Below are 24,159 nucleotides of genomic sequence, written 5' to 3'. Positions count from 1 at the left end.
GTTTGCATACATCAAAAACGTACAACAACTATATTTTTCTATTAATGTTCTGGGAACAATTCTGCATAGTGTTGAAGACCTAAGCTGGGCATTGTTCACATTTTTATGTTTCCAGGACATTTATTTATTTTACTTTTAACCAAAATTTGGTCTTTGTGGGTGACTTGTACAAGTGTCTGAGCTTGGAAACTGGTATAAATGCAGCCTAAAATCACTCCGTAAGGGTTCGCCAATAGTAACACAACATTAAGACTATTTTGTTGACCTGAATTCTGTATTTTTGCGCAGCCTGGATCCACCATCCCACAAGCTAAGAATGTTTGTCAGAAATGTGAGTGCTCCAAGGGTGAAAAAGATGAATCTGGCTTCTACGCAGTAAAATGTGAGGAGCTTGTATGTGACAAGGCCTGCGAGAAGGTGAGTAAATATACTGTATTATTATGGTATATGCACACCAGAGACTGGCATTGCATAGTAGGCTCCACACCATACATTCAGACAAAAGGTCCATCAGTTCTAACCAATGTACCAGCCACCATACTATCCAACAATCCACAAGGCGACTAATGCATCCATAAAGTGCCATTAATAACTGCAACCATTAAAGTAGAAATAAACAGTCAGGACCCCTACAATTTTCCCATTTTTACCCAAATCCAGTTTAATAAATGGCATATGTACAGTATATGAGATATATGTTGATTTCGAGAACTTGCACAAAAGTTCAACCATGTACTCCAGCTTCATTTTGCTCTTGCATTTCTTTCAAAAGATGACATTTACTTTAAAAGTTTGCTTTGATGGCTTTTTCATCTAGGGCTTTCAATATGCTGAAAAGGAAGGTGAGTGCTGTGGTGAATGTGTACCCAAGCAATGTACGATGAAGAAAAAGAACGTAGAGAGTGAGGAGAATGCAGAGATTAGCCAAAAGGGAGAAAGTGGAGAGGAAGACTCACAAATTCTAATCCAGGTATGTGAAAAATTTCAAGCCTAAAACGAATGTATGCTGAACAAGAATTATAACTAGAATGTCCTATTAAGTTATAAGCATCTGGGGGCTAATTCATTAGGACCTGTGTTGTGCATGAAAATCTTAGTGGAAGGGCTCGATGGACTACGATGTGCCTAATCCATTACGAGGCTCACTCCTCTTAATGAATGAGGTTCTTCTCTGAACTGGTGCATGTTATTGCCAGAAATATACCCCAATCGAAGACTAGAGTACATGTCTGGTGTAAACTACTCTACTAAAGTGGCGTAACTTTCCATGAATTTGACCAACGGATGCTGCCAATATTTTAGTTCAGCTTCTGAGACTTCTGGCGTAAACACCTTAGTGAATTGACCTCTTAATATCTTTTTTTGAAAAAAGTATAGAAAGGAGACCTGGACAGCAAATCCAAAACATGCACATGTATCTATTGTGGTTAAGCAAAAATTTACAAAACTGATCACGAGGTTCTTAGTTAACTTTAGGATTAGAATTTATGATACCTACTGCCATATCATGAAGAGCCTCTTATTGGATCCCTAACCTTAAATGTGAGGTGCCATGAGGCAACCAACGCCCAAATGATTTTGCAACAGCAAGGAGAGCGACCTAGATGCCCCACAACACCAATGCTGCAAGGCAAAGCCCCCATAGCTCCGCGTAACACCGCAGAAGCAATAGCTGCCATACAGTACCAACACCAAGTGAGTAGATAGTTTTAATTTACCAGTATTTACCCCATTGCAAACATTTTTGTATTATTAGATTGGAGACACTTATCGTCCTGAAGGCAGCACTTGCAGCTATTATGAGTGTGATGAGGAAGATGGTAAACCTGTTTTGACTAAAGTGAAGAAAGTTTGCCAAGAGCTGGACATCTCCAAATGCGCCGAGGTAAGATCATTTACATGCAATGTTGCAATCCATATGTATTGGAAGTTGTAATTGTATGTTAGGTGTGAAATATATTGTACATGTATTTTACTGTATCCTGACTCTTTCTGGATTCCCAAATTAAAATATTTTAAGAGCATCTCATATTAAGAAAAATGCTTACCTAGCCTTTGTGCCTGGTGGCATCTGTTCTTCACTTTCATGTAGGGTTGGCGAGAAATGGACAACAATGGTATCATCAGCATTTCTCATATATCTCTATAGCTATGAGTATGCTAGAATTAAAGAAGAATTTAACATTAATAGCCTATCCTTGGTGGTAGTCAAAAATACACTTATCACAAGGGTTCAGATTTTCCGACACGCATTTTTTGATGACCATTTTTTGAAGGACCATCATGTTAAAAAAGTGTCAAAAGGAGGAGCAAAAATTTTTATATAGCTACTGCAATTAAATGGCAGTCTGATGACATTGGAATAGCCATCACCTTAACTACTATGAACACGTAGCTAGAGCACCGGTGAAACACCTGCGGTCCGTTCTACAAATTGTACTGGGGGAGTTTAGAGTGTACCTTCGGGGATCCTGGGTGCCAACCCATACAAGAAACAACAATGACAAAGTCTGTATCAGAAAATAGACCTGCAGTAGCGCATAGCAGCGCGAAATGGCTGTCGTCTGACACAAGACTCTCCTGCCTCTGTTTTTTAATGTGATTCCAAATAATGGACATTTCTCCGGGACGGTGAGTGCCACCCTTATTCCTATTTTTTGATACAGACCTTAAATACTATTGCGATCACACTAATAGCTTTTCTTAACACAAAGACCCCTTTAACTTATTTCACAAAACTTTGAGATAGTTATTTGTTGTTATAAATGCATAGTCATAGACAAGATACAAAAATGTATTTTTCCCTTTTTTTTCCCCATAGGGCACAGTTAAATATGACGAAGATGGCTGCTGCCAGACATGCACATATGAGACAGGCAAGTGAAATAACGAAGCACATACAGTATAGCATATAACGACAAGTTAATCTGATCACATTTTGAGACAATTTATATTGTAAAACCTACAAAACTCCTTAAAAAAAACCCTAACCACACAACAGTATGCAGTAGTCCAAATCTAGAGTCATAACCAATAGTATAGTAAGAATGAGAATGGCTAGTGAATTTCTGCCTATAATTCCCATTTCTATTTCATTTGTAGAAGTTCAGATAGTAGAAAAACCAGTGGTTGAAAACTGCAGCTCTAGAAAGAACGTAACTGTACTGAAAGAAGATGACTGCGAAGTTGAGGTGGAGCTGACATTCTGCGGAGGACCTTGTATGGGAACATCAATGTAAGTGACATGACCATGATACAGACATAGATTACCATATACATTAATTATGCAAATTGTCTCTTCAGAGAGGAAGAGAGCTAGAACTCTAGTGCCACCTATTGGAAGGTAGCAATCCTACAAGTCAATGTCAACCCTTTAACGAGCCTTGTCACATGACTTAGGATAATAACCAAACCAGAATCTCATATAAGTTAAGACATGAATATTAGAGACAATAGTTGTATGCACGTGATTACTATTCCTGGAATTTGTAATGAATTGTCTTTCTTAAAAAATATAAAAGACCCCCAAGTAGTATATATATATATATATATATATATATATATTTTTTTTTTTTTTTTTTTGAAAAAATTAGAACAGCATCATATTACCACACTTGTAGTGCAAAGCTCTCCAAGCCAGTATTCCAGCGGCTCCAATAATATCGGAAAAAAGGAAAACAGCACAAAAAAAGTAACAAAAAGTGGGTCTTTTTAATGCCTGAACGGCGTGGCAACGTTTCGGATTTTCCAATCCTTTTTCAAGCCTTGAAAAAAGGATTGGAAAATCCGAAACGTTGCCACGCCGTTCAGGCATTAAAAAGACCCACTTTTTGTTACTTTTTTTGTGCTGTTTTCCTTTTTTCTGATATATATATATATATATATATATATATATATATATATATATATATATATATATATATATATACATATATATATATATCGTTTTTTGGAATTTTTCTTTTGCTTCCCTATTAGAAAAAATATGTTAGCTGTATGTGGCAGCAACATATCTAAGTTGCCAGCATAACAAATATTCATTGCAAACGGAATCCGTCACACTGGATTTTTGCTATCTAATCTGAATGCAGCAAAATGTAGAGAGAGACCCTGTTTGATGGTGGTGGGTTTGGACCCACTGCACCATGGTTTGGGCTTACCATGCAGGGGCATGATTAAGTGACTACCTGGTTTTCAATAGAGCTTATGGTGGTGAGGATAGACTTGGTTGAAGGTAGTCATCAGGTGTCACTCCAGGGCAGTTCCCTGGCCTTCAGCAGCTGACCCATGGGTTAAAGCAGGAAAGCAGAGCAAAGAGAGGTGAAGACAGAAGCATAGTCAGATAGGCCGAGGTCAGTGCAGGCAGCAACGATTGCTGAAACTAAGCCGGGGTCAGGAGTGGAAAGGTCAAACAGAACGGGTAAACGAGCCGGGTCAGAAACTGAAGAAATGAGACAAAAACACTCAATGAATGCTGGAGATTGCCACCTTAGTTCAGTCTGGGAACAGGAGGAGGAACAGCCTAAGATATACCCTACTGGTAGGGGATGAGATTGGGAAATCAAACCCTGCAGGACACAGCAGGGTTAAATTTCTGCAGGATCTGGCCGTGCCTCCCTATAGGCAGGTACAGACAGGAAAAATGTGCAGCAGATTTCTGTCTATGCACAGTGCACACAGAAAGCTGCCAATCAGTGGTGTAGGCAGAGCTACATAATGCACAGCATTCAGAGAACTGGTTGATCTGCAACACGTAGTAATCAAAACTGCAGCACTCAGTAAAGCAAGTGATACAGCGCTAGAATCAGGGTCTCTGCTCTTACATTATGCTACTTTCAAATAGAGCAGCAAAATCCTGGTAACAGATTCCCCATAAGGCTCAGATGACATGACTTTATTATGACATAGTGTAGTTTATGGTCATTATGTGGGAGTTATAGGCTTTAATGAGTCCCTACTATACCTCCATATACTTTAAATTTCATACAGAATTATTTTTTTGTTGGACCCTATTACTCCTAAAGGAGAATATTTAATACAGTAGAACCATATGGGTGGATGCAGAATGCATGTGGCAGTTATAGTGCAAGAGGTCTATATTTAGTTTCTGGCGTCTAAATCGCTGCCCCACCTCTACAATTAATTTGAAGCCTACTAGAGTTAGTGCCAATGCCCCAGTCCATCAGCCATGACAGTGGTCTGTTGCTGCTGTAAGGGAGTGGGAGAGCCACCTCTTACCTGATGATGTCGGCAGCTCATCTTTTATTAGCTGGCCTGGTGCAGTGTTGCATGTGGGCCATGTCACAATTTTGATGGTCCACCATGCTGGCTAATCAAAAGAAGAACCATGGATGCTTTCAGGTAAGAGGTGGTTCTTCTGCTCTCGTATAGCAGCCACAAACTACTGTCTTGGCTGATGGACTGGTAATCGTGAAACGATTCACTCTGACTCCAAAGCCTACCAATTGTAATAATTATGTGGCTATCTGACTTTAATAACATTGTGTATGTGACTTTTCAGGTACTCAATGGAATCACAAGGAATGGATCACAAGTGTTCCTGCTGCACAGAACTGGAGGTGGCTGAAAGACAAGTAGAATTGCTATGTGCCAATGGTCAGCGCAAGACCCACTATTACAAAGATGTGGTTCGCTGTGGCTGTTCAGTAGCTACCTGTGAACCAGTCACATCTGATGAAACTCAAGATTCACAGCAAGTAAATCAGAAATACCAATCCATCGCTAGACGAAGAAGAAGATGAACGAGAAACCAGAGAGCAAGACAGCAATATAATGCTTTTTGAGTAGTCAACTTGACAAAAATTCCCTAATGATTTCCCTTCTAATGTATTCATACTGCTACCCCATAGTCTGATGCTGGATAGAAGGAAGCATGTGAAGGTCATACAAATGGATATGTAATTTGACGTCCAGCATTTCTTGCAAAAAGCTTTATGCTGTTACTTGCTTTCTAATGCTGTTATCACTCCTTGTATATGTGTATGTCATTAAACTATACAAATCAATATGCAATCATTTGCTTCGGATGCATTGTTTTACTGGAAAAAATTGGGGCTATTTATTCATATTTGTCAAAAATGACAGCTGGTTAACCAGTTCCTGACCAGGCACATTTTTATAGTACATGCGCATTTCATGGCTCTAAAATGTTTTCTCTTTGGACATTCAAATAATCTTTGCCTCTTTTTCACAATATTTCACAATTTTATTTGCTGATATTAGGGAAGAGTGTAAAGATAAATACTATATCCATTTAAAATTTTTATTCCTTTTGACAACCAAAAACGACAGCTGAAAACATTTGAAATTGCATTCCTATTTCTTTAGAAATAGATTTTTTTATATTGGACATATTTTTGAAAGGGATGGGACTAGAAACGGCAATTCAGATTGGCAGTATCAGTATCTCAGTATCACTTTTTTACTTGCTTAATTTTTATTTGCATTTTTTTCCAATTTTATGTTTTTTTTCACTTATTTGATATACTGTGCCCCCCATGAGGTCTTAAAAGACCTTTTGGAGGGATATTTTAACATATTAATACACTCTTTTTTTGGTGATTTCCCTTGTAACTGATGCTGATATTTTAGCTAAGATGCAGCAGCTAAAGCTCCCTCCATACACCCAGCGATAACCTGATCACTGGGTCTGGAGGAGGAGGCACTGACAGTGGTTCATAATAATCTGTATGCTAAAAGCTCTGGTTCAGCTTCTGTATATAGACTGGAAAAGGAAATATGGTAGCTAGTGATGGTCGTACCCGTGGATGTACAGGTCCGACGGGTTTGGCAGTACAGTTAAAAAAGTTCCAGAACAGTACCCGAACCTGGACCCCATTCATTTCAATAAGGGGCCCGAAAATTCTATGTTTGCCATTCTGTCATGTGCATGACAGTGTGGCAAACGCTGCCTCTGATCGGTGGTAAGATCACAACCGCCGGTAAGAGAGCCATGGCTCCCACGCTGTCAGTTGTGATCGGAGATGAAAATTTTACCTCCAGTCACTGCCACTGGCTGAAAGGACTGCTACTCTGATCTACCTATGCCTGTTGCCACTAATAAGAGCAAGAGCAGGTGACGGCTGGTGGGAGTATTCATCAGCCAACGCCTGCACTCTAAATAAATAGTTAAAAAAAACGGTATGGATTCCCATGTATGTTTTTGCACTGCAGCTCTTAGCTGTCAGCTTTAGCAAGGCTGGTTATAGAACAACATATGGATAGAGTTGAGTGAGTAAAATCATGGATAAATGCCGTTTCGCATCAGTAAGACGCTTCTACAGATCCAAGAATGGTGAGTATAACTGTGTTTATTATTTTTAAATAAACAAGTAAGTTTGGTTTGTTTTTTAATTTCAAATAAAGGACTTTATTCTGGCTGTGTGTTTTTTTACATTATAACTATAGGATTAGTAATGGGAAACAAAAAAAAAAACCTCAGCGACATCTCAATGTCCACATCAGGGCTAAAAATAACCCATCAAATAAACACCCACTCCAAAATGCACATATATATATATAACCGGAGAAGCAAGGAGTCATTAGATACGTTTTTAGATAAAAGGGTATAAATTTTATTGAAAATCCAACAGTAAGAAAATCATCATCAAAAGTTAATCACAAAAAATGCCACATACACAGGAAAAGAGACAGAAAAGTCCCAGGAGCACCTATTGCAACCGCCCGATCATTAGTAGTAGTACAAAAAGTGCTTTGTGCAATATAGTTAGTGGCAAGAGCCCCTCTTGTAAGCAATGGGGTAAGCAGATCGCAATATCCAATAGTGTAGGGTCCCCCAGCGTAAAGAGAGCACTTACCCCGGGCAGGAGCAAAGGTAAAAGGGTCCTGGGCAGGTGTTAGAATACCCTGACGCGCATTTCGCGTGTTATGTCCACCACTTTCTCAACACTGGGGGACCCTACACTATTGGATATAGTATCACATGACCGCTCACGCAGGAAGAAGGTGCTGCAACGGGAGTCAGGACAGAGCCAGAAGGATGTCGGCGTGGCCACTCGGTGAGGAACAGGTAAGTATGAGGGACGGAGGGACGGGGGGACAGGGGAGGGGGGATGAAGGAAGACGGTAAGCCGCGCCATTCAAGATGGGAGCGGGGGGTGGGGTGGAGAGATGAACCATGCATACGGGGGGGGAAATATGAGCCATGCAAACAGGAGGGGGGAACATGAGCCATGCATACGGGGGGGGAGTATGAGCCATGCATACAGGGGGGGGGAATATGAGCCATGCATACAGGGGGGGGGAATATGAGCCATGCATACAGGAGGGGGAATATGAGCCATGCATACAGGGGGGGGGGGATATGAGCCATGCATACAGGGGGGAATATGAGCCATGCATATAGGGGGGGTGAAATATGAGCCATGCATACAGGAGGGGGAATATGAGCCATGCATACAGGAGGGGGAATATGAGCCATGCATACAGGGGGGGGGAATATGAGCCATGCATACAGGAGGGGGAATATGAGCCATGCATACGGGGGGGGGGGGATATGAGCCATGCATACAGGGGGGAATATGAGCCATGCATATAGGGGGGGTGAAATATGAGCCATGCATACAGGAGGGGGAATATGAGCCATGCATACAGGGGGGGTGAAATATGAGCCATGCATACAGGAGGGGGAATATGAGCCATGCATACAGGAGGGGGAATATGAGCCATGCATACAGGGGGGGAATATGAGCCATGCATACAGGAGGGGGGTCATTATACAGTATTAAGCATCATGTGGGATCATTATACAGTATGGAGAACTGTGTGGCCATTATACAGTATTGAGCATCATGTGTGGCTGTTATACAGTATGGAGCATCATGTGTGGCCAATGGCCATTATACAGTATGGAGCATCATGTGTGGCCATTATACAGTATTGAGCATCATGTGGGATCATTATACAATATGGAGAACTGTGTGTGGCCATTATACAGTATGGAGCCCTATGTGTGGCCATTATACAGTATGGAGCACATAGAAAGTGTTCAAATTTGTGTGAAACCATGAATTTTAGAGAGTTTGACAAAATCTTGATCCTCTGCAGATTACCAAATTTTGAACATTAAAATCACCATTTGCCCATGACTTGCTGACCCTTCTTCTATTGTATAAATCAATTTTATTATATAACAATTATGAAGGAGAGAGGAACATCATGATCAAAGCAATATCGAGGATGGCAGACACATGTTTGATTGTGATATAAAATGACCTTGGAAAAGAAAAAAAAATAGGAGACAAAAGAGCAAATAGGGTCTTATCGGATGACAACAGAAGAGAAGAAAAAGTAAAACCACTCACCTTTTGTAGTTGCATATTAGCAATATGAGATAAGCACGTAAACCTATACAATAAAATTCTATTGATTTTATCCTGCTATCGAGTTTTCATCAGCAGCGCATTGAATGACACCTCCTTCCTGCTCTTCATAAAATGATCTTACCATATTAAAGGTAGGGTCACACGAACGTATAAAAAAATCATAAGCTTTTCCTCCAGAAAAGTGGGACAATTTTTTTCCCACTTGTCATCCGTGTGTAATCTGTTTATTTTTTACTGCAGCAGCTATTAATCCTTTATAGGACCATTTACAGTTTCCTATGTTACAGAATCTATCTATATAACCGTCTAAGGGGTCTGTCTGCAACGGAAATCCCGCGTTGCTGATTGGCACAGTCTGTGGCAGCAGGGCCGGCGTCAGCACCCGGCGTACCCGGGCAAGTGCTGGGGCCCTGGCGAGACGGGGGGGCCCATTTACGGTGAGCAGCTGCAGCAGCAATGCTCACCTCCAGGAGTCGGGACCGTCACCATGGATACGCAGAGTGAGTCACATTCGGGCCGGGCCTGAGACTGAGTTTCACGCAGCTGCAATACTCACCAGTCACCGCCGGCGCCGCCATCACCATGGATATGAGTCACTTCCGGCCGGCGCTCGCTGCAGTCGCTCGCTGTTGCCAGGATGGCTGCTCGGTGTGTTCCGTGGCTGCTGCTGGTGAGCGGCATCTTGCTGAGCGCAGCTGTGCTGAGCGCGGCCTCGGCGGACGGGAACGGTGTCCCGAGCAGGAAGCTGAGGATGCAGTACACGGCGGGGCCACTGCTGAAGTTCCAGATCTGGTGAGTAGACATGACGGGTGTGCGCACAGCGCCCGCTCCCAGCACCGTCCTGCGGGGTCACCTTGTCCCCAGGGGATAGCAAGTGGTCCCGACCTGACCCAGCACGGGAGCGGTGGGGAGAGCTGCGCCGCTGAGTAATGGCTGCACGGAGAGGCCTGTGCTGCAGTGCTCTCAGTGTGCGAGGGAGGGCTGCTGAGCGGCCCGTGCTCCAGGGTCAGCACATCACAGCAGCCGCCACCATTGTCCTTACCCCAGAGTGATGTCCCCTCTGGGCTCCTCCTCCTCGGCAAGCTCTGTGGCAGCCTGTAAGGGCATTAAGGTGCAGGTGACGAGCCGGGCCCCCCTAGTGTGGAAAAGGGGTTAGTGGGGAGCTGGGCCGGGCCCCCCTAGTGCATTAGAGGGGTGTGTGGGGAGCCGGGCCCCCCCAGTGCATTAGAGGGGTGTGTGGGGAGCCGGGCCCCCTGTGCTATATACTGCATCTGCGTGGGCTGTGCTATATACTGCATCTGCGTGGGCTGTGCTATATACTGCATCTGCGTGGGCTGTGCTATATACTGCATCTGCGTGGGCTGTGCTATATACTGCATCTGCGTGGGCTGTGCTATATACTGCATCTGCGTGGGCTGTGTTTTATACTGCGTGGGCTGTGTTATATACTGCTTGGGCTATGTTATATACTGCGTGGCTGTGTTATGTACTACGTGGCTGTGCAATATACTACGTGGCTGTGCAATGTACTACGTGGCTGTGTCATATACTGCGTGGGCTGTGCTATATACTATGTGGCTGTGTTTTATATACTGCGTGGGCTGTGCTATATACTATGTGGGCTGTGCTATATACTACATGGCTTTGTTATATACTATGGGGGCTGTTCTATATACTACGTGGCTGTACAATATACGTGGCTGGGCAATATACTACGTGGCTGTGTTATATACTACGTGGCTGTGTTATATACTACGTGGCTGTGTTATACACTACGTGGCTGTGTTATATACTACATGGCTGTGCTATATTTCTCTGCTGTATCTGTGCATCATGAATTGTGGTATGTGTTAAAGAGGGGGGCCCACTGAGACTCTTTCGCCCGGGGCCCTCAAAAACCTGGAGCCGGCCCTGAGCAGCAGGCACAGTCTGGCCGCGAATTCGCCCCTCCTTACTCCCCTCCAGTCAGTGCTCACACAGGGTTAATGGCAGCGTTAACGGACCGTGTTATGCCGCGGTGTAGCGCACTCCGTTAACGCTGCTTATTAACCCTATGTGACCAACTTTTTACTATTGATGCTGCCTATGCAACATCAATAGTAAAAAGATCTAATGTTTAAAAAATAAAAAAATAAAAAATCATTATATTCCCACCTTCCGTCGTCCACCGATGTGCGCGATCCTGCCGCCAGCTTCCGTTCCCAGAGATGCATTGCAAAATTACCCAGATGACTTAGCAGTCTCGCGAGACCGCTAAGTTATCTGAGTAAATTCGGAATGCATCACTGGGAATGGAAGCTGGCGGCAGCATCGCGCGCATCGGGACAGCTTCGGTACATGCCGGAGGGTGAGTATATAATTATTTTTTATTTTAATTCTTTTTTTAACAGGGATATGGTGCACACACTGCTATATAGTACTTGGGCTGTGTTATATACTACGTGGGCTGTGTTATATACTGCGTGGGCTGTGTAATATATACTGCGTGGGCTGTGTAATATACTGCGTGGGCAGTGTTATATACTGTGTGGGCTGTGTTATATACTACATGGGCTGTGATATATATTACATGGGCTGTGTTATATACTGCATGGGCTGTGTTATATACTACGTGTGCTGTGTTATATACTGCATGGGCTGTGTTATATACTGCGTGGGCAGTGTTATATACTGCGTGGGCTGTGTTATATACTGCATGGGCTGTGTTATATACTGCGTTAGCTGTGCAATATACTGCATGGGCTGTGTTATATACTACGTGGGCTGTGCTATATATTGCGTGGGCTGTGCTATATATTACGTGGGCTGTGTTATCTACTATGTGGGCTGTGTTATATACTGCGTGGGCTGTGTTATATACTGCGTGGGCTGTGTTATATACTACGTGGGCTGTGCTATATATTACATGGGCTGTGTTATATACTACATGGGCTGTGTTATGTGCTAAGTGGGCTGTGTTATATACTACATGGGCTGTGTTATATACTATGTGGGCTGTGTTATATACTATGTGGCTGTGTTATATACTGCATGGGCTGTGTTATATATTACGTGGGCTGTGCTATATACTACGTGGCTGCGCTATATACTACATGGCTGCTATATACTATGTGGCTCCTATATACTACGTGGCTGTGCAATATACTACGTGGCTGTGCTATGTGGGCTGTGCTATATACTATGTGGCTGCTATATACATACATACATATTCTAGAATACCTGATGCGTTAGAATCGGGCCACCATCTAGTTTATACTATAACACATCAACACATCATAGTATGTTGCCAATCAAAAACGTAGGGTTCCTAATACAAGCTATAGCGCTGAGGAATGTGTTTGTTGCTCCCATATCGGGGGTCTACAATCCAATGATCTGTGGGGTTTGAGCAACTGCAAGTATTGAATTAATGGATAGGAAATCTGTACTGATGCTTGACAGTTCTTACCAATAGAGAGGAGCGAATCCGAACGTGCCATATTCATGCCGAATTTATGTTTGGTTACAAGTAGGGTTGAGTGAAACGGATCGGTCAATTTCACAAATCGACGACTTTCGGCAAAGTCGGGTTTCGTGAAACCCAAGCCGATCCTAGTGTGGGATCGGCCATGCGGTCGGCAATCTTCGCGCCAAAGTCGCGTTTCATATGATGCGTTCAGCGCCATTTCTCAGCCAATGAAGGTGGACGCAGAATGTGGGCAGCGTGATGACATAGGTCTCGGTCCCCACCGAGGGCATTTCAGTGATTGGCTTGCTTTCAGCGGCGTCACAGGGGCTATAAAGGGGCGTACACACCGACCGCCATCTTACTTCTGCCGATCGTAGCATAGGGAGAGGTTGCTGCAGCTTCGTCAGAAGCAGGGATATTGTTAGGGAGGAAATATAAAACCCCAAACCGCTTGTGCTGTAGCGATTTCCACTGTCCAACACCACCTTTTCTTTGCAGGGACAGTGGAGGCTAGATTTCTGTGCATCAGCTCTGTAGCTTATAAGGCTCCCTGATAGCTGCATTGCTGTTTGTACGCCTCTGTGCAAACCAACTGCTTTTTTCAAAGCAAAAATCCTGTTGCTTCTTTCTGCACAGTTCTCTTGTTTCTTTGTTTGTGCACACTTTTGTGTGCAGCAGTCCTTTTTACTGCTGGCTGCCATACTTGTCCTGAGATCATTGTAGGGAGATTGTTATTGTAGAACAGTCCCTTTTTTATATATCGGCTAGCCACTGTCTGCCACTGAAGCGGTGTAGGGTAATACAGTGGCCTGATTTTCCCAGCAGTCTCCCACACCTATACAGGGAAATTTCTATTGCCACTAAGTGCATCTGCGTCAGTCCTGTTTGTGGCATATCTGTCAGCCACTTTCTGACACTGAAACTGTGTAGTGTAATACAGTGGGCCTGATTTTCTAAGCAGTCTCCCACACCTATAAAGGGAAATTTATATTGCCACTAAGGGCATCTGCGTCAGTCCTGTTTGTGGCATATCTGTCAGCCATTGTCTGCCACTGAAACTGTGTAGTGTAATACAGTGGGCCTAATTTTCCCAGCAGTCTCCCACACCTATAAAGGGAAATTTCTATTGCCACTAAGTGCATCTGCGTCAGTCCTGTTTGTGGCATATCTGTCAGCCACTTTCTGACACTGAAACTGTGTAGTGTAATACAGTGGGCCTGATTTTCCCAGCAGTCTCCCACACCTATAAAAGGAAATTTATATTGCCACTAAGGGCATCTGCGTCAGTCCTGTTTGTGGCATATCTGTCAGCCACTTTCTGACACTGAAACTGTGTAGTGTAATACAGTGGGCCAGATTTTTCAAACAGTCTCCCACACCTGTAAAGGGAGATTTAAATTCACAACAAGTTTACGTACACCTTCTACCTGGTTTTACAGTACTATATAACGGTTGTTAGTTTGGTTACATTTTTCCAAGAATGAGGAAGTCTGGTGGAAGAGGTCATGGCCGTGGGCGGTCATTGCCAGCTGGTAATGATGGTAGTGGTGGTGGAGCATCAGGTGGTCATGGGAAAAGCAAAATAGCACCTAAGTCTCGAGCTGTTGAGCCAGCGTCATCATCTGGCTACACAAGGCCTCGAACGCTCCCTTTTCTGGGAGTAGGAAAACCGCTTTTAAGGCCAGAGCAGCAGGAAAAAGTTTTGGCTTTCCTTGCTGACTCTGCCTCTAGATCTTTTGCCTCCTCTTCGGAAAGTGCAAAATTTAAAAGCAGCGCGTCGTCAGTGGATGCTCCCGGTCAGGAACAAGTCGCTTCCTTGTGTCCTTCACCCAGAACAACAGTGAGGGATGCGTCAGACAACACAACAGGTTACTCCATGGAGCTCTTTACACATACCGTGCCTGGGTTAGAAAGGGAAACTGTTAACAGGCCATGAACATTACAAGATGAATCGGACATGGAATGCACAGATGCACAGCCACAGGTAGATTATTATGCTGTTCCATTGACTCAGATCACAACATTGCCCTCGCCGCAATCTGACCCTGATGAGACTATGGTGCCCCGTCCCGAATGCTATAGCACCGGCTTACACGGTGACACAGAGGAAGGTGCACAGGACATAGAAGAGGAGGTGATAGATGACCCAGTTGTTGACCCCGATTGGCAGCCATTGGGGGAACAGGGTGCCGCTGGCAGTAGCTCTGAAGCGGAGGAGGAGGAGCCACAGCAGGCATCAACATCGCAACAGCTTTCATCTGGCAGGCCCGTATCTGGCCAAAAACGTGTGTCAAAACCAAAAACAGTTGTAGGACAGCGTGGCCATCCAGTTAAAGTAGCACAGTGTGCAATGCCTGAAAAGGTATTCGATAGTAGGAAGAGGGCAGTCTGGAAATTTTTTAACCAAGATCCGAATGATCAGTGCAAATGATCTGTAAGAAATGCTCAAGGACCTTTAGCAGAGGTCAGAATGTCAAAAATTTAAATACAACTTGCATGCGTAGACATTTAACCACCATGCACTTGCAAGCCTGGACTAACTACCAAACGTCCCATAACATTGTTGCACCCGCTCACAATGAAGCTAGTCAGCAACGCTATATTCCTTCCCTCACTGTAAGCCCAACGTTTATGACACCACCTGCAGCAAATGTGGAGGTATCGTCGCAAGGCCAAAGCAGTCAGGGAATCACCAGGTTCTTGGTAGGAAACACTGTATGTAGGCCAACAGCAAGAATACCATCACCAACCCTCTCTCAGTCTGCCATGTCCACCACCACCCCCGCTAGTTCCACCATATGCAGCTCTCCAGTCCAGCTCACCCTACAAGAGACTCTCGTTAGGAAAAGGAAGTACTCGTCCTCTCATCCGCGTACACAGGGTTTGAATGCCCACATTGCTAGACTAATCTCGTTAGAGATGATGCCCTACCGGTCGGTTGAAAGCGGAGCTTTCAAAGCCCTGATGGCCTACGCAGTACCACGCTATGACCTACCCAGTTGACACTTCTTTGCGAGAAAAGCCATCCCAGCCCTCCACCAGCATGTCAAAGACCGCATTGTCCATGCACTCAGGCAATCTGTCAGTAGAAAGGTGCACCTCACAACAGATGCATGGACCAGTAGGCATGGCCAGGGACGTTACGTGTCCATCATGGCACACTGGGTTAATGTGGTGGATGCAGGGTCCACAGGGGACAGCCATATTGGGACAGTTCTGCCTAGCCCACAGTCTAGGAAACAGTTGGCTGTAGGCGTTCGCCACCCCTCCTCCTCGTCCTCCAGCAGAAGCGAGAGCTCGTCCACAGACCGCAGTCGCACGACCACTCCATCCGCAGCTGCCAGTGTTGCACATGAGGTGTCCCATTATGGAACAGCTAGTGGAAAGCGTCAGCAGGCTGTGTTGGAAATGAAGTGTTTGGGCGACAACAGACACACTGCGGAAGTTCTGTCCGAGTTCTTGCAGCAAGAAACTCAGTCATGGCTGGGCAGTGTACATCTTGAGGCAGGCAAGGTAGTCAGTGATAATGGAAGGAATTTTATGGCTGCCATAGCCCTTTCACAACTGAAACACATTCCTTGCCTGGCTCACACCTTGAACCTGGTAGTGCAGTGTTTCCTGAAAAGTTATCCGGAGTTACCCGACCTGCTCCTGAAGGTGCGAAGACTTTGCTCGCACATCCGCCGTTCCCCCGTACACTCCAGCCGTATGCAAAACCATCAGCGATCTTTGCAGCTTCCCCAGCACCGCCTAATAATCAACGTTGCAACAAGATGGAACTCCACCCTGCACATGCTTCAGAGGCTGGGCGAACAGAGGCGTGCTGTTATGTATTTGTGGGAGGATACACATACACGGGCAGGTAGTTGGATGGCAGACATGGAGTTCTCAGGTGTGCAGTGTTCGAAGCTACAAGACCTGTGTCAAGTCCTTCAGTGTTTTGAGGAATACACACGCCTGGTTAGTGCAGTCGATGCCATCATAAGCATGAGCATCCCCCTAATGCGTCTGCTGATGCAAAGTTTGACGCACATAAAGAAGCAGGCGTCTGCAGCCATAGACGAGGGAAGCCTTGATAACAGTCAGCCATTGTCTGCTCAGGGAAGTCTCCTGGACGAGGTGGCGGACGAAGAGGAGGAGGACGAGGAGGATGATGGGGATGAATATTTATGGGAGGAGGAAGCTTCTCAGGGGGCAATAGAAACTGGTGGCGTTGCAAGGTCAGGTACAGAGTTTTTGAGGGAGACAAGTGATGTTGATTTGCCAGAAAGTGCTCCTCAACCCAGCACAAGCAGTGAATTGACACCTGGAACATTGGCCCACATGGCGGATTATGCCTTGCATATCCTAAAAAGGGACCCCCGCAATTATCAAAATGATGACCGATGACGATTACTGGTTGGCCTGCCTCCTGGATCCACGCTATAAAGGGAAATTGCAAAATATCATGCCACATGAGAACCTTGAGCAAATATTGGCTACAAAACAAGCAACTCTTGTAGACCGTTTGGTTCAGGCATTCCCAGCACACAGCGGCGGTGATGGTTCTCACACGAGCTGCAGAGGGCAACATGGCAGAGGTGTTAGAGGTGCACAAATCAGAAGTGGCGTTGGACAGAGGGGTTTTATGACCAGGTTGTGGAGTGATTTCGCAATGACCGCAGATACGACAGGTACTGCAGCATCAATTCAAAGTGACAGGAGACAACATTTGTCCAGTATGGTTACTAACTATTTTTCCTCCCTTATCGATGTTCTCCCTCACACGTCATTTCCATTTGATTACTGGGCATCCAAAATAGACACCTGGCCTGTATTGGCAGAATATGCATTACAGGAGCTTGCTTGCCCAGCTGCTAGTGTGCTGTCAGAAAGAGTATTCAGTGCTGCTGGTTCAATACTGACTGAAAAAAGGACTCGTCTGGCTACCCAAAATGTTGATGATCTAACCTTCATTAAAATGAACCAATCATGGATTTCTAATTATTTTGCCCCACCTTTCCCTGCTGACACCTAGCTTTCCTGTAAAAAGATCTTGCTTTTGGACTCGTCTTACTGACTGCTCCAATTTCTCCATTTGCAGCTGCTGTATGTCCACCATAGGACATTTTTACACCTCCCTAAATGGGCTGACTCCCCCCACGGGGCCGTGGTCACCACTTGGCGCAAGCACCCGTGCGAGTGCCGTTTGGCTGAACAGGTGGGTGTGCCCACTTTTGGGCAACGGCACTGGCACAGGGTCCCTCATAGTACAATGAAGTGTCTCTGGCGGTGGTGGTGCACACCCAACGTCAGACACACCGTCGTAACATGAGGGGCCCTGGGCCAGTACCACCGCCCATGAGAGATTGTTCCCCCCCCCAGCTCAAACAGTGCTCTACCACTTGCAAAATTACCTCTCACTGCTCCACCACTGTTTAGTCTGTGCTGTTAAATCCTTCAATGGCACTGCCAATACCAATTTGTTGACGTGATTGATGCTAGTAAAAATATTCAGGGGCCCTGTCCTACATTTACACCAGTTAATACTTTGCGCCAACTACCACTGTCTGCAAGTCAGCAGAGGAGCCCACCCCTGTACCTAGGTATTCCACCTGTTTATTTGTGAATTTTTTTTTTGCCAGACTTTAACCCCTTTCTGACCTCGGATGGGATAGTACGTCCGAGGTCAGAAGCCCCGCTTTGATGCGGGCTCCGGCGGTGAGCCCGCATTAAAGCCGGGACATGTCAGCTGTTTTGTACAGCTGACATGTGCCCGTAATAGGCGCAGGCAGAATCGCTAGTTAACTAGTTAAATGCCGCTGTCAAACGCAGACAGCGGCATTTAACTACCGCTTCCGGCCGGGGTCCGGAAATGATCGCATCGCCGACCCCCATCACATGATCGGAGGTCGGCGATGCTTCAGAATAGTAACCATAGAGGTCCTTGAGACCTCTATGGGTACTGATCCCCGGCAGCTGTGAGCGCCACCCTGTGGTCGGCGCTCACAGCACACCTGCAATTCTTCTACATAGCAGCGAACATCAGATCGCTGCTAAGTAGCAGAGCCGATCGAGTGGTGCCTGCTTCTAGCCTCCTATGGAGGCTATAGAAGCATGGCAAAAGTAAAAAAGAAAAGGAAAAAAAAATGTGAAAAAAATAAAAAATATATAAAAGTTTAAATCACCCCCCTTTCGCCCCAATCAAAATAAATCAATAAAAAAAAAATCAAACCTACACATATTTGGTATTGCCGTGTTCAGAATCGCCTGATCTATCAATAAAAAAAGCATTAACCTGATCGCTAAATGGCGTAACGAGAAAAAAATTAGAAATGCCAGAATTACGTTTTTTTTGGTCGCCGCGACATTGCATTAAAATGCAATAACAGGCGATCAAAAGAACGTATCTGCACCAAAATGCTATCATTAAAAACGCCAGCTCGGCATTCAAAAAATAAGCCCTCAACCGACCCCAGATCATGAAAAATGGAGACGCTGCGGGTATCGGAAAATGGCGCAATTATTTTTTATTTTTTTAGCAAAGTTTGGAATTTTTTTTCACCGTTTAGATAAAAAATAACCTAGTCATGTTAGGTGTCTTTGAACTCGTACTGACCTGAAGAATCATAATGGCAGGTCAGTTTTAGTATTTAGTGAACCTAGCAAAAAAGCCAAGCAAACAACAAGTGTGGGATTGCACTTTTTTTGCAATTTCACCGCACTTGGAATTTTTTTCCCGTTTTCTAGTACACGACATGGTAAAACCAATGATGTTGTTCAAAAGTACAACTCGTCCCGCAAAAAATAAGCTCTCACATGGCCAAATTGAAGGAAAAATAAAAAAAGTTATGGCTCTGGGAAGGAGGTTAGCGAAAAACGAACACGGAAAAACGGAAAATCCCAAGGTCATGAAGGGGTTAACCTCACTTTATTATTTTGGCCTACTAACTGTGTCAGACACTCCTTACAGTTGTCCTCCACTGAAAAAAGCTAGGCCGCCTGCGTACTCCTGTAACCTATTTTTAACTGCATTTTGCCTATTACTTTTTTGGCCCTACTAACTGTGTCTGCCCCTTGTTGCAATCGTCCTCCGCTTACCACACCAATGCTGCCTGTGTACCCCTGCAACCTATTTTAAACTGCATAGAGCCAACTTTTTTATTTTAGGCCTAGTAAGTCTGTCTGCGGTCCCTCCTTGCAATCGTCCTCCGCTGACCAAACCAATGCTGCCTGTGTACCCCTATAACCTATTTTAAACTGCATAGAGCCAGCTTTTTTATTTTAGGCCTAGTAAGTCTGTCTGCAGTCCCTCCTTGCAATAGTCCTCCGCTGACCAAACCAATGCTGCCTGTGTACCCCTGTAACTAGGGTTGAGCGAAACGGATCGTTCATTTTCATAAGTCGCCGACTTTTGGCAAAGTCGGCGTCTCATGAAACCGAGCCGATCCCTGTGTGGGGTCTGCCATGCGGTACGCGACTTTCGCGCCAAAGTCGCGTTTCAATGACGCTAAAAGCGCCATTTCTCAGCCAATGAAGGTGGACGCAGAGTGTGGGCAGCGTGATGACATAGATCTCAGTCCCCACCATCTTAGAGAAGGGCATTGCAGTGATTGGCTTGCTTTCTGCGGCGTCACAGGGGCTATAAAGGGGCGTTCCCGCTGACCGCCATCTTACTGCTGCTGATCTGAGCGTAGGGAGAGGTTGCTGCAGCTTCTTCAGAAGCAGGGATAGTGATAAGCAGGGTACATAAAGCCACAAACCGCTTGTGCTGTAGCGATTTCCACTGTCCAATACCACCTTTTGTTTGCAGGACAGTGGAAGCTACATTTTTTTTTCTCAGCGCTGTTGCTCATTGGGCTGCCCTAGAAGGCTCACTGATAGCTGCGTTGCTTTGTGTGTACGCCGCTGTGTAAACCAACTGCTTTTTTCAAAGCACAAATCCTGTTTTTCCTTCCTTTCTGCACAGCTATCTTGTGTGTTTGTCCACACTTTTGTGTGCAGCAGTCCTTTTACAGCTGCCTGCCATACTTTTCTGAGATAACTGCAGGGAGATAAATATTGGCAAGTCTGCCTCCGTGCCATTGCTGTGTGTGGCATCTCTCTCTCATTGTGTGGCACCGAAAACACTGTGTAATACTTGTCCTTTTTTTTTTTTTTTTCTAAATTCTCCCTTTTCCCAAAAAAAAAAATAGTGGGAGATAAATATTGTCAAGTCTGACTCCGTGCCATTGCTGTGTGTGGCATCTCTCTCTCATTGTGTGGCACTGAAAACACTGTGTAATACTTGTCCTTTTTTTTTTTTTCTAAATTCTCCCTTTTCCCAAAAAAAAATTAGTGGGAGATAAATATTGTCAAGTCTGACTCCGTGCCATTGCTGTGTGTGGCATCTCTCTCTCATTGTGTGCCACTGAAAACACTGTGTAATACTTGGCCATTTTTTTTGGGGGGGGGTACATTCTCCCTTTTCAAAAAAAAAAAAAATTATTGGGAGATAAATATTGGCAAGTCCGCCTCCGTGCCATTGCTGTGTGTGGCATCACTCTCTCATTGTGTGCCACTGAAAACACTGTGTAATACTTGTCCTTTTTTTTTTTTTTTTCTAAATTCTCCCTTTTCAAAAAAAAAAAAATAGTGTGAGATAAATATTGTCAAGTCTGACTCCGTGCCATTGCTGTGTGTGGCATCTCTCTCTCATTGTGTGGCACCGAAAACACTGTGTAATACTTGTCCTTTTTTTTTTTTTTTTCTAAATTCTCCCTTTTCCCAAAAAAAAATTAGTGGGAGATAAATATTGTCAAGTCTGACTCCGTGCCATTGCTGTGTGTGGCATCTCTCTCTCATTGTGTGCCACTGAAAACACTGTGTAATAGTTGGCCTTTTTTTTTGGGGGGGGGTACATTCTCCCTTTTCAAAAAAAAAAAAAAAATATTGGGAGATAAATATTGTCAAGTCTGCCTCCGTGCCATTGCTGTGTGTGGCATCTCTCTCTCATTGTGTGCCACTGAAAACACTGTGTAATACTTGGCCATTTTTTTGGGGGGGGGGTACATTCCCCCTTTTCAAAAAAAAAAAAAATTATTGGGAGATAAATATTGGCAAGTCCGCCTCCGTGCCATTGCTGTGTGTGGCATCACTCTCTCATTGTGTGCCACTGAAAACACTGTGTAATACTTGTCCTTTTTTTTTTTTTTTTCTAAATTCTCCCTTTTCAAAAAAAAAAAAAATAGTGTGAGATAAATATTGTCAAGTCTGACTCCGTGCCATTGCTGTGTGTGGCATCTCTCTCTCATTGTGTGGCACCGAAAACACTGTGTAATACTTGTCCTTTTTTTTTTTTTTTTCTAAATTCTCCCTTTTCCCAAAAAAAAATTAGTGGGAGATAAATATTGTCAAGTCTGACTCCGTGCCATTGCTGTGTGTGGCATCTCTCTCTCATTGTGTGCCACTGAAAACACTGTGTAATAGTTGGCCTTTTTTTGGGGGGGGGGGTACATTCTCCCTTTTCAAAAAAAAAAAAAAATATTGGGAGATAAATATTGTCAAGTCTGCCTCCGTGCCATTGCTGTGTGTGGCATCTCTCTCTCATTGTGTGCCACTGAAAACACTGTGTAATACTTGTCCTTTTTTTTTTTTCTAAATTCTCCCTTTTCCAAAAAAAAAAATAGTGGGAGATAAATATTGTCAAGTCTGACTCCATGCCATTGCTGTGTGTGGCATCTCTCCCTCATTGTGTGGCACCGAAAACACTGTGTAATACTTGTCCTTTTTTTTTTTCTAAATTCTCCCTTTTCCCCAAAAAAAATTAGTGGGAGATAAATATTGTCAAGTCTGACTCCGTGCCATTGCTGTGTGTGGCATCTCTCTCTCATTGTGTGCCACTGAAAACACTGTGTAATACTTGTCCTTTTTTTTTTTCTAAATTCTCCCTTTTCCAAAAAAAAAATTAGTGGGAGATAAATATTGACAAGTCTGCCTCCGTGCCATTGCTGTGTGTGGCATCTCTCTCTCATTGTGTGGCACCGAAAACACTGTGTAATACTTGTCCTTTTTTTTTTTTTTTTCTAAATTCTCCCTTTTCCAAAAAAAAAATTAGTGGGAGATAAATATTGTCAAGTCTGACTCCGTGCCATTGCTGTGTGTGGCATCTCTCTCTCATTGTGTGCCACTGAAAACACTGTGTAATACTTGTCCTTTTTTTTTTTTTTTTCTAAATTCTCCCTTTTCCAAAAAAAAATTAGTGGGAGATAAATATTGGCAAGTCTGCCTCCGTGCCATTGCTGTGTGTGGCATCTCTCTCTCATTGTGTGGCACCGAAAACACTGTGTAATACTTGTCCTTTTTTTTTTTTTTTTTTTCTAAATTTTCCCTTTTCCCCAAAAAAAATTAGTGGGAGATAAATATTGTCAAGTCTGACTCCGTGCCATTGCTGTGTGTGGCATCTCTCTCTCATTGTGTGCAACTGAAAACACTGTGTAATACTTGTCCTTTTTTTTTTTTTTTTCTAAATTCTCCCTTTTCCAAAAAAAAAATTAGTGGGAGATAAATATTGTCAAGTCTGCCTCCGTGCCATTGCTGTGTGTGGCATCTCTCTCTCATTGTGTGCCACTGAAAACACTGTGTAATAGTTGGCCTTTTTTTGGGGGGGGACATTCTCCCTTTTCAAAAAAAAAAAAAAATATTGGGAGATAAATATTGTCAAGTCTGCCTCCGTGCCATTGCTGTGTGTGGCATCTCTCTCTCATTGTGTGGCACCGAAAACACTGTGTAATACTTGTCCTTTTTTTTTTTTTTTTTCTAAATTCTCCCTTTTCCAAAAAAAAAATTAGTGGGAGATAAATATTGTCAAGTCTGACTCCGTGCCATTGCTGTGTGTGGCATCTCTCTCTCATTGTGTGCAACTGAAAACACTGTGTAATACTTGTCCTTTTTTTTTTTTTTTTTCTAAATTCTCCCTTTTCCCAAAAAAAAATTAGTCGGAGATAAATATTGTCAAGTCTGACTCCGTGCCATTGCTGTGTGTGGCATCTCTCTCTCATTGTGTGGCACCGAAAACACTGTAATACTAGGCCTTTTTTTTTTGGGGTGGGTAAATTCTCCCAGAAAAAAAAAAATAGTGGGGGATTAAGATTGGCATTTCTGCTTGAGTGCTGGGCCTGTGTGTGCCATCTGTCTCAAATTATTGGGCCACAGAAAACCTAGTGTGTAACATTGGGCCTGATTTTACTTTCAGTGTCAGGCACCTATAAAGGTATATATAAATCCTACAGAAGTTTGAGTTCACCTTATAAGATGTTTTACAGTAACAAATAGTGTTACTTTGGTTACGTTTTGCAAGCAATGAGGAAGTCTAGTGGAAGAGGTCGT

General features: G+C 43.9%; 1 protein-coding gene and 1 long non-coding RNA gene across 7 annotated transcripts in view; one reads left to right on the top strand and one right to left on the bottom strand.

Annotated features, from left to right (window-relative positions):
- Nucleotides 1-6,031, top strand: part of LOC143806869 (uncharacterized) — a 43,199-nt gene extending 37,168 nt beyond the window's left edge. Inside the window, exons 37-42 of the mRNA XM_077287850.1 lie at nt 289-417; nt 818-970; nt 1,757-1,885; nt 2,822-2,876; nt 3,103-3,235; nt 5,522-6,031. Coding sequence (XP_077143965.1) covers nt 289-417; nt 818-970; nt 1,757-1,885; nt 2,822-2,876; nt 3,103-3,235; nt 5,522-5,762 — 840 coding nt within the window. The 3' untranslated portion in view covers nt 5,763-6,031. The remainder of the gene's footprint in view (nt 1-288; nt 418-817; nt 971-1,756; nt 1,886-2,821; nt 2,877-3,102; nt 3,236-5,521) is intronic.
- LOC143806871 (uncharacterized) overlaps nt 1-24,159 on the bottom strand; it is a 158,391-nt gene that overhangs the window by 82,700 nt on the left and 51,532 nt on the right. For all 6 annotated transcript variants that reach the window (XR_013221578.1, XR_013221581.1, XR_013221576.1 and 3 more), the window contains exon 3: nt 2,049-2,160. This is a non-coding gene — a long non-coding RNA (uncharacterized LOC143806871). The remainder of the gene's footprint in view (nt 1-2,048; nt 2,161-24,159) is intronic.

Source organism: Ranitomeya variabilis, chromosome 2, assembly GCF_051348905.1.
Source record: "Ranitomeya variabilis isolate aRanVar5 chromosome 2, aRanVar5.hap1, whole genome shotgun sequence".
Classification (NCBI taxonomy): domain Eukaryota; kingdom Metazoa; phylum Chordata; class Amphibia; order Anura; family Dendrobatidae; genus Ranitomeya; species Ranitomeya variabilis.
This window is presented reverse-complemented; position numbering and strand designations above follow the sequence as displayed.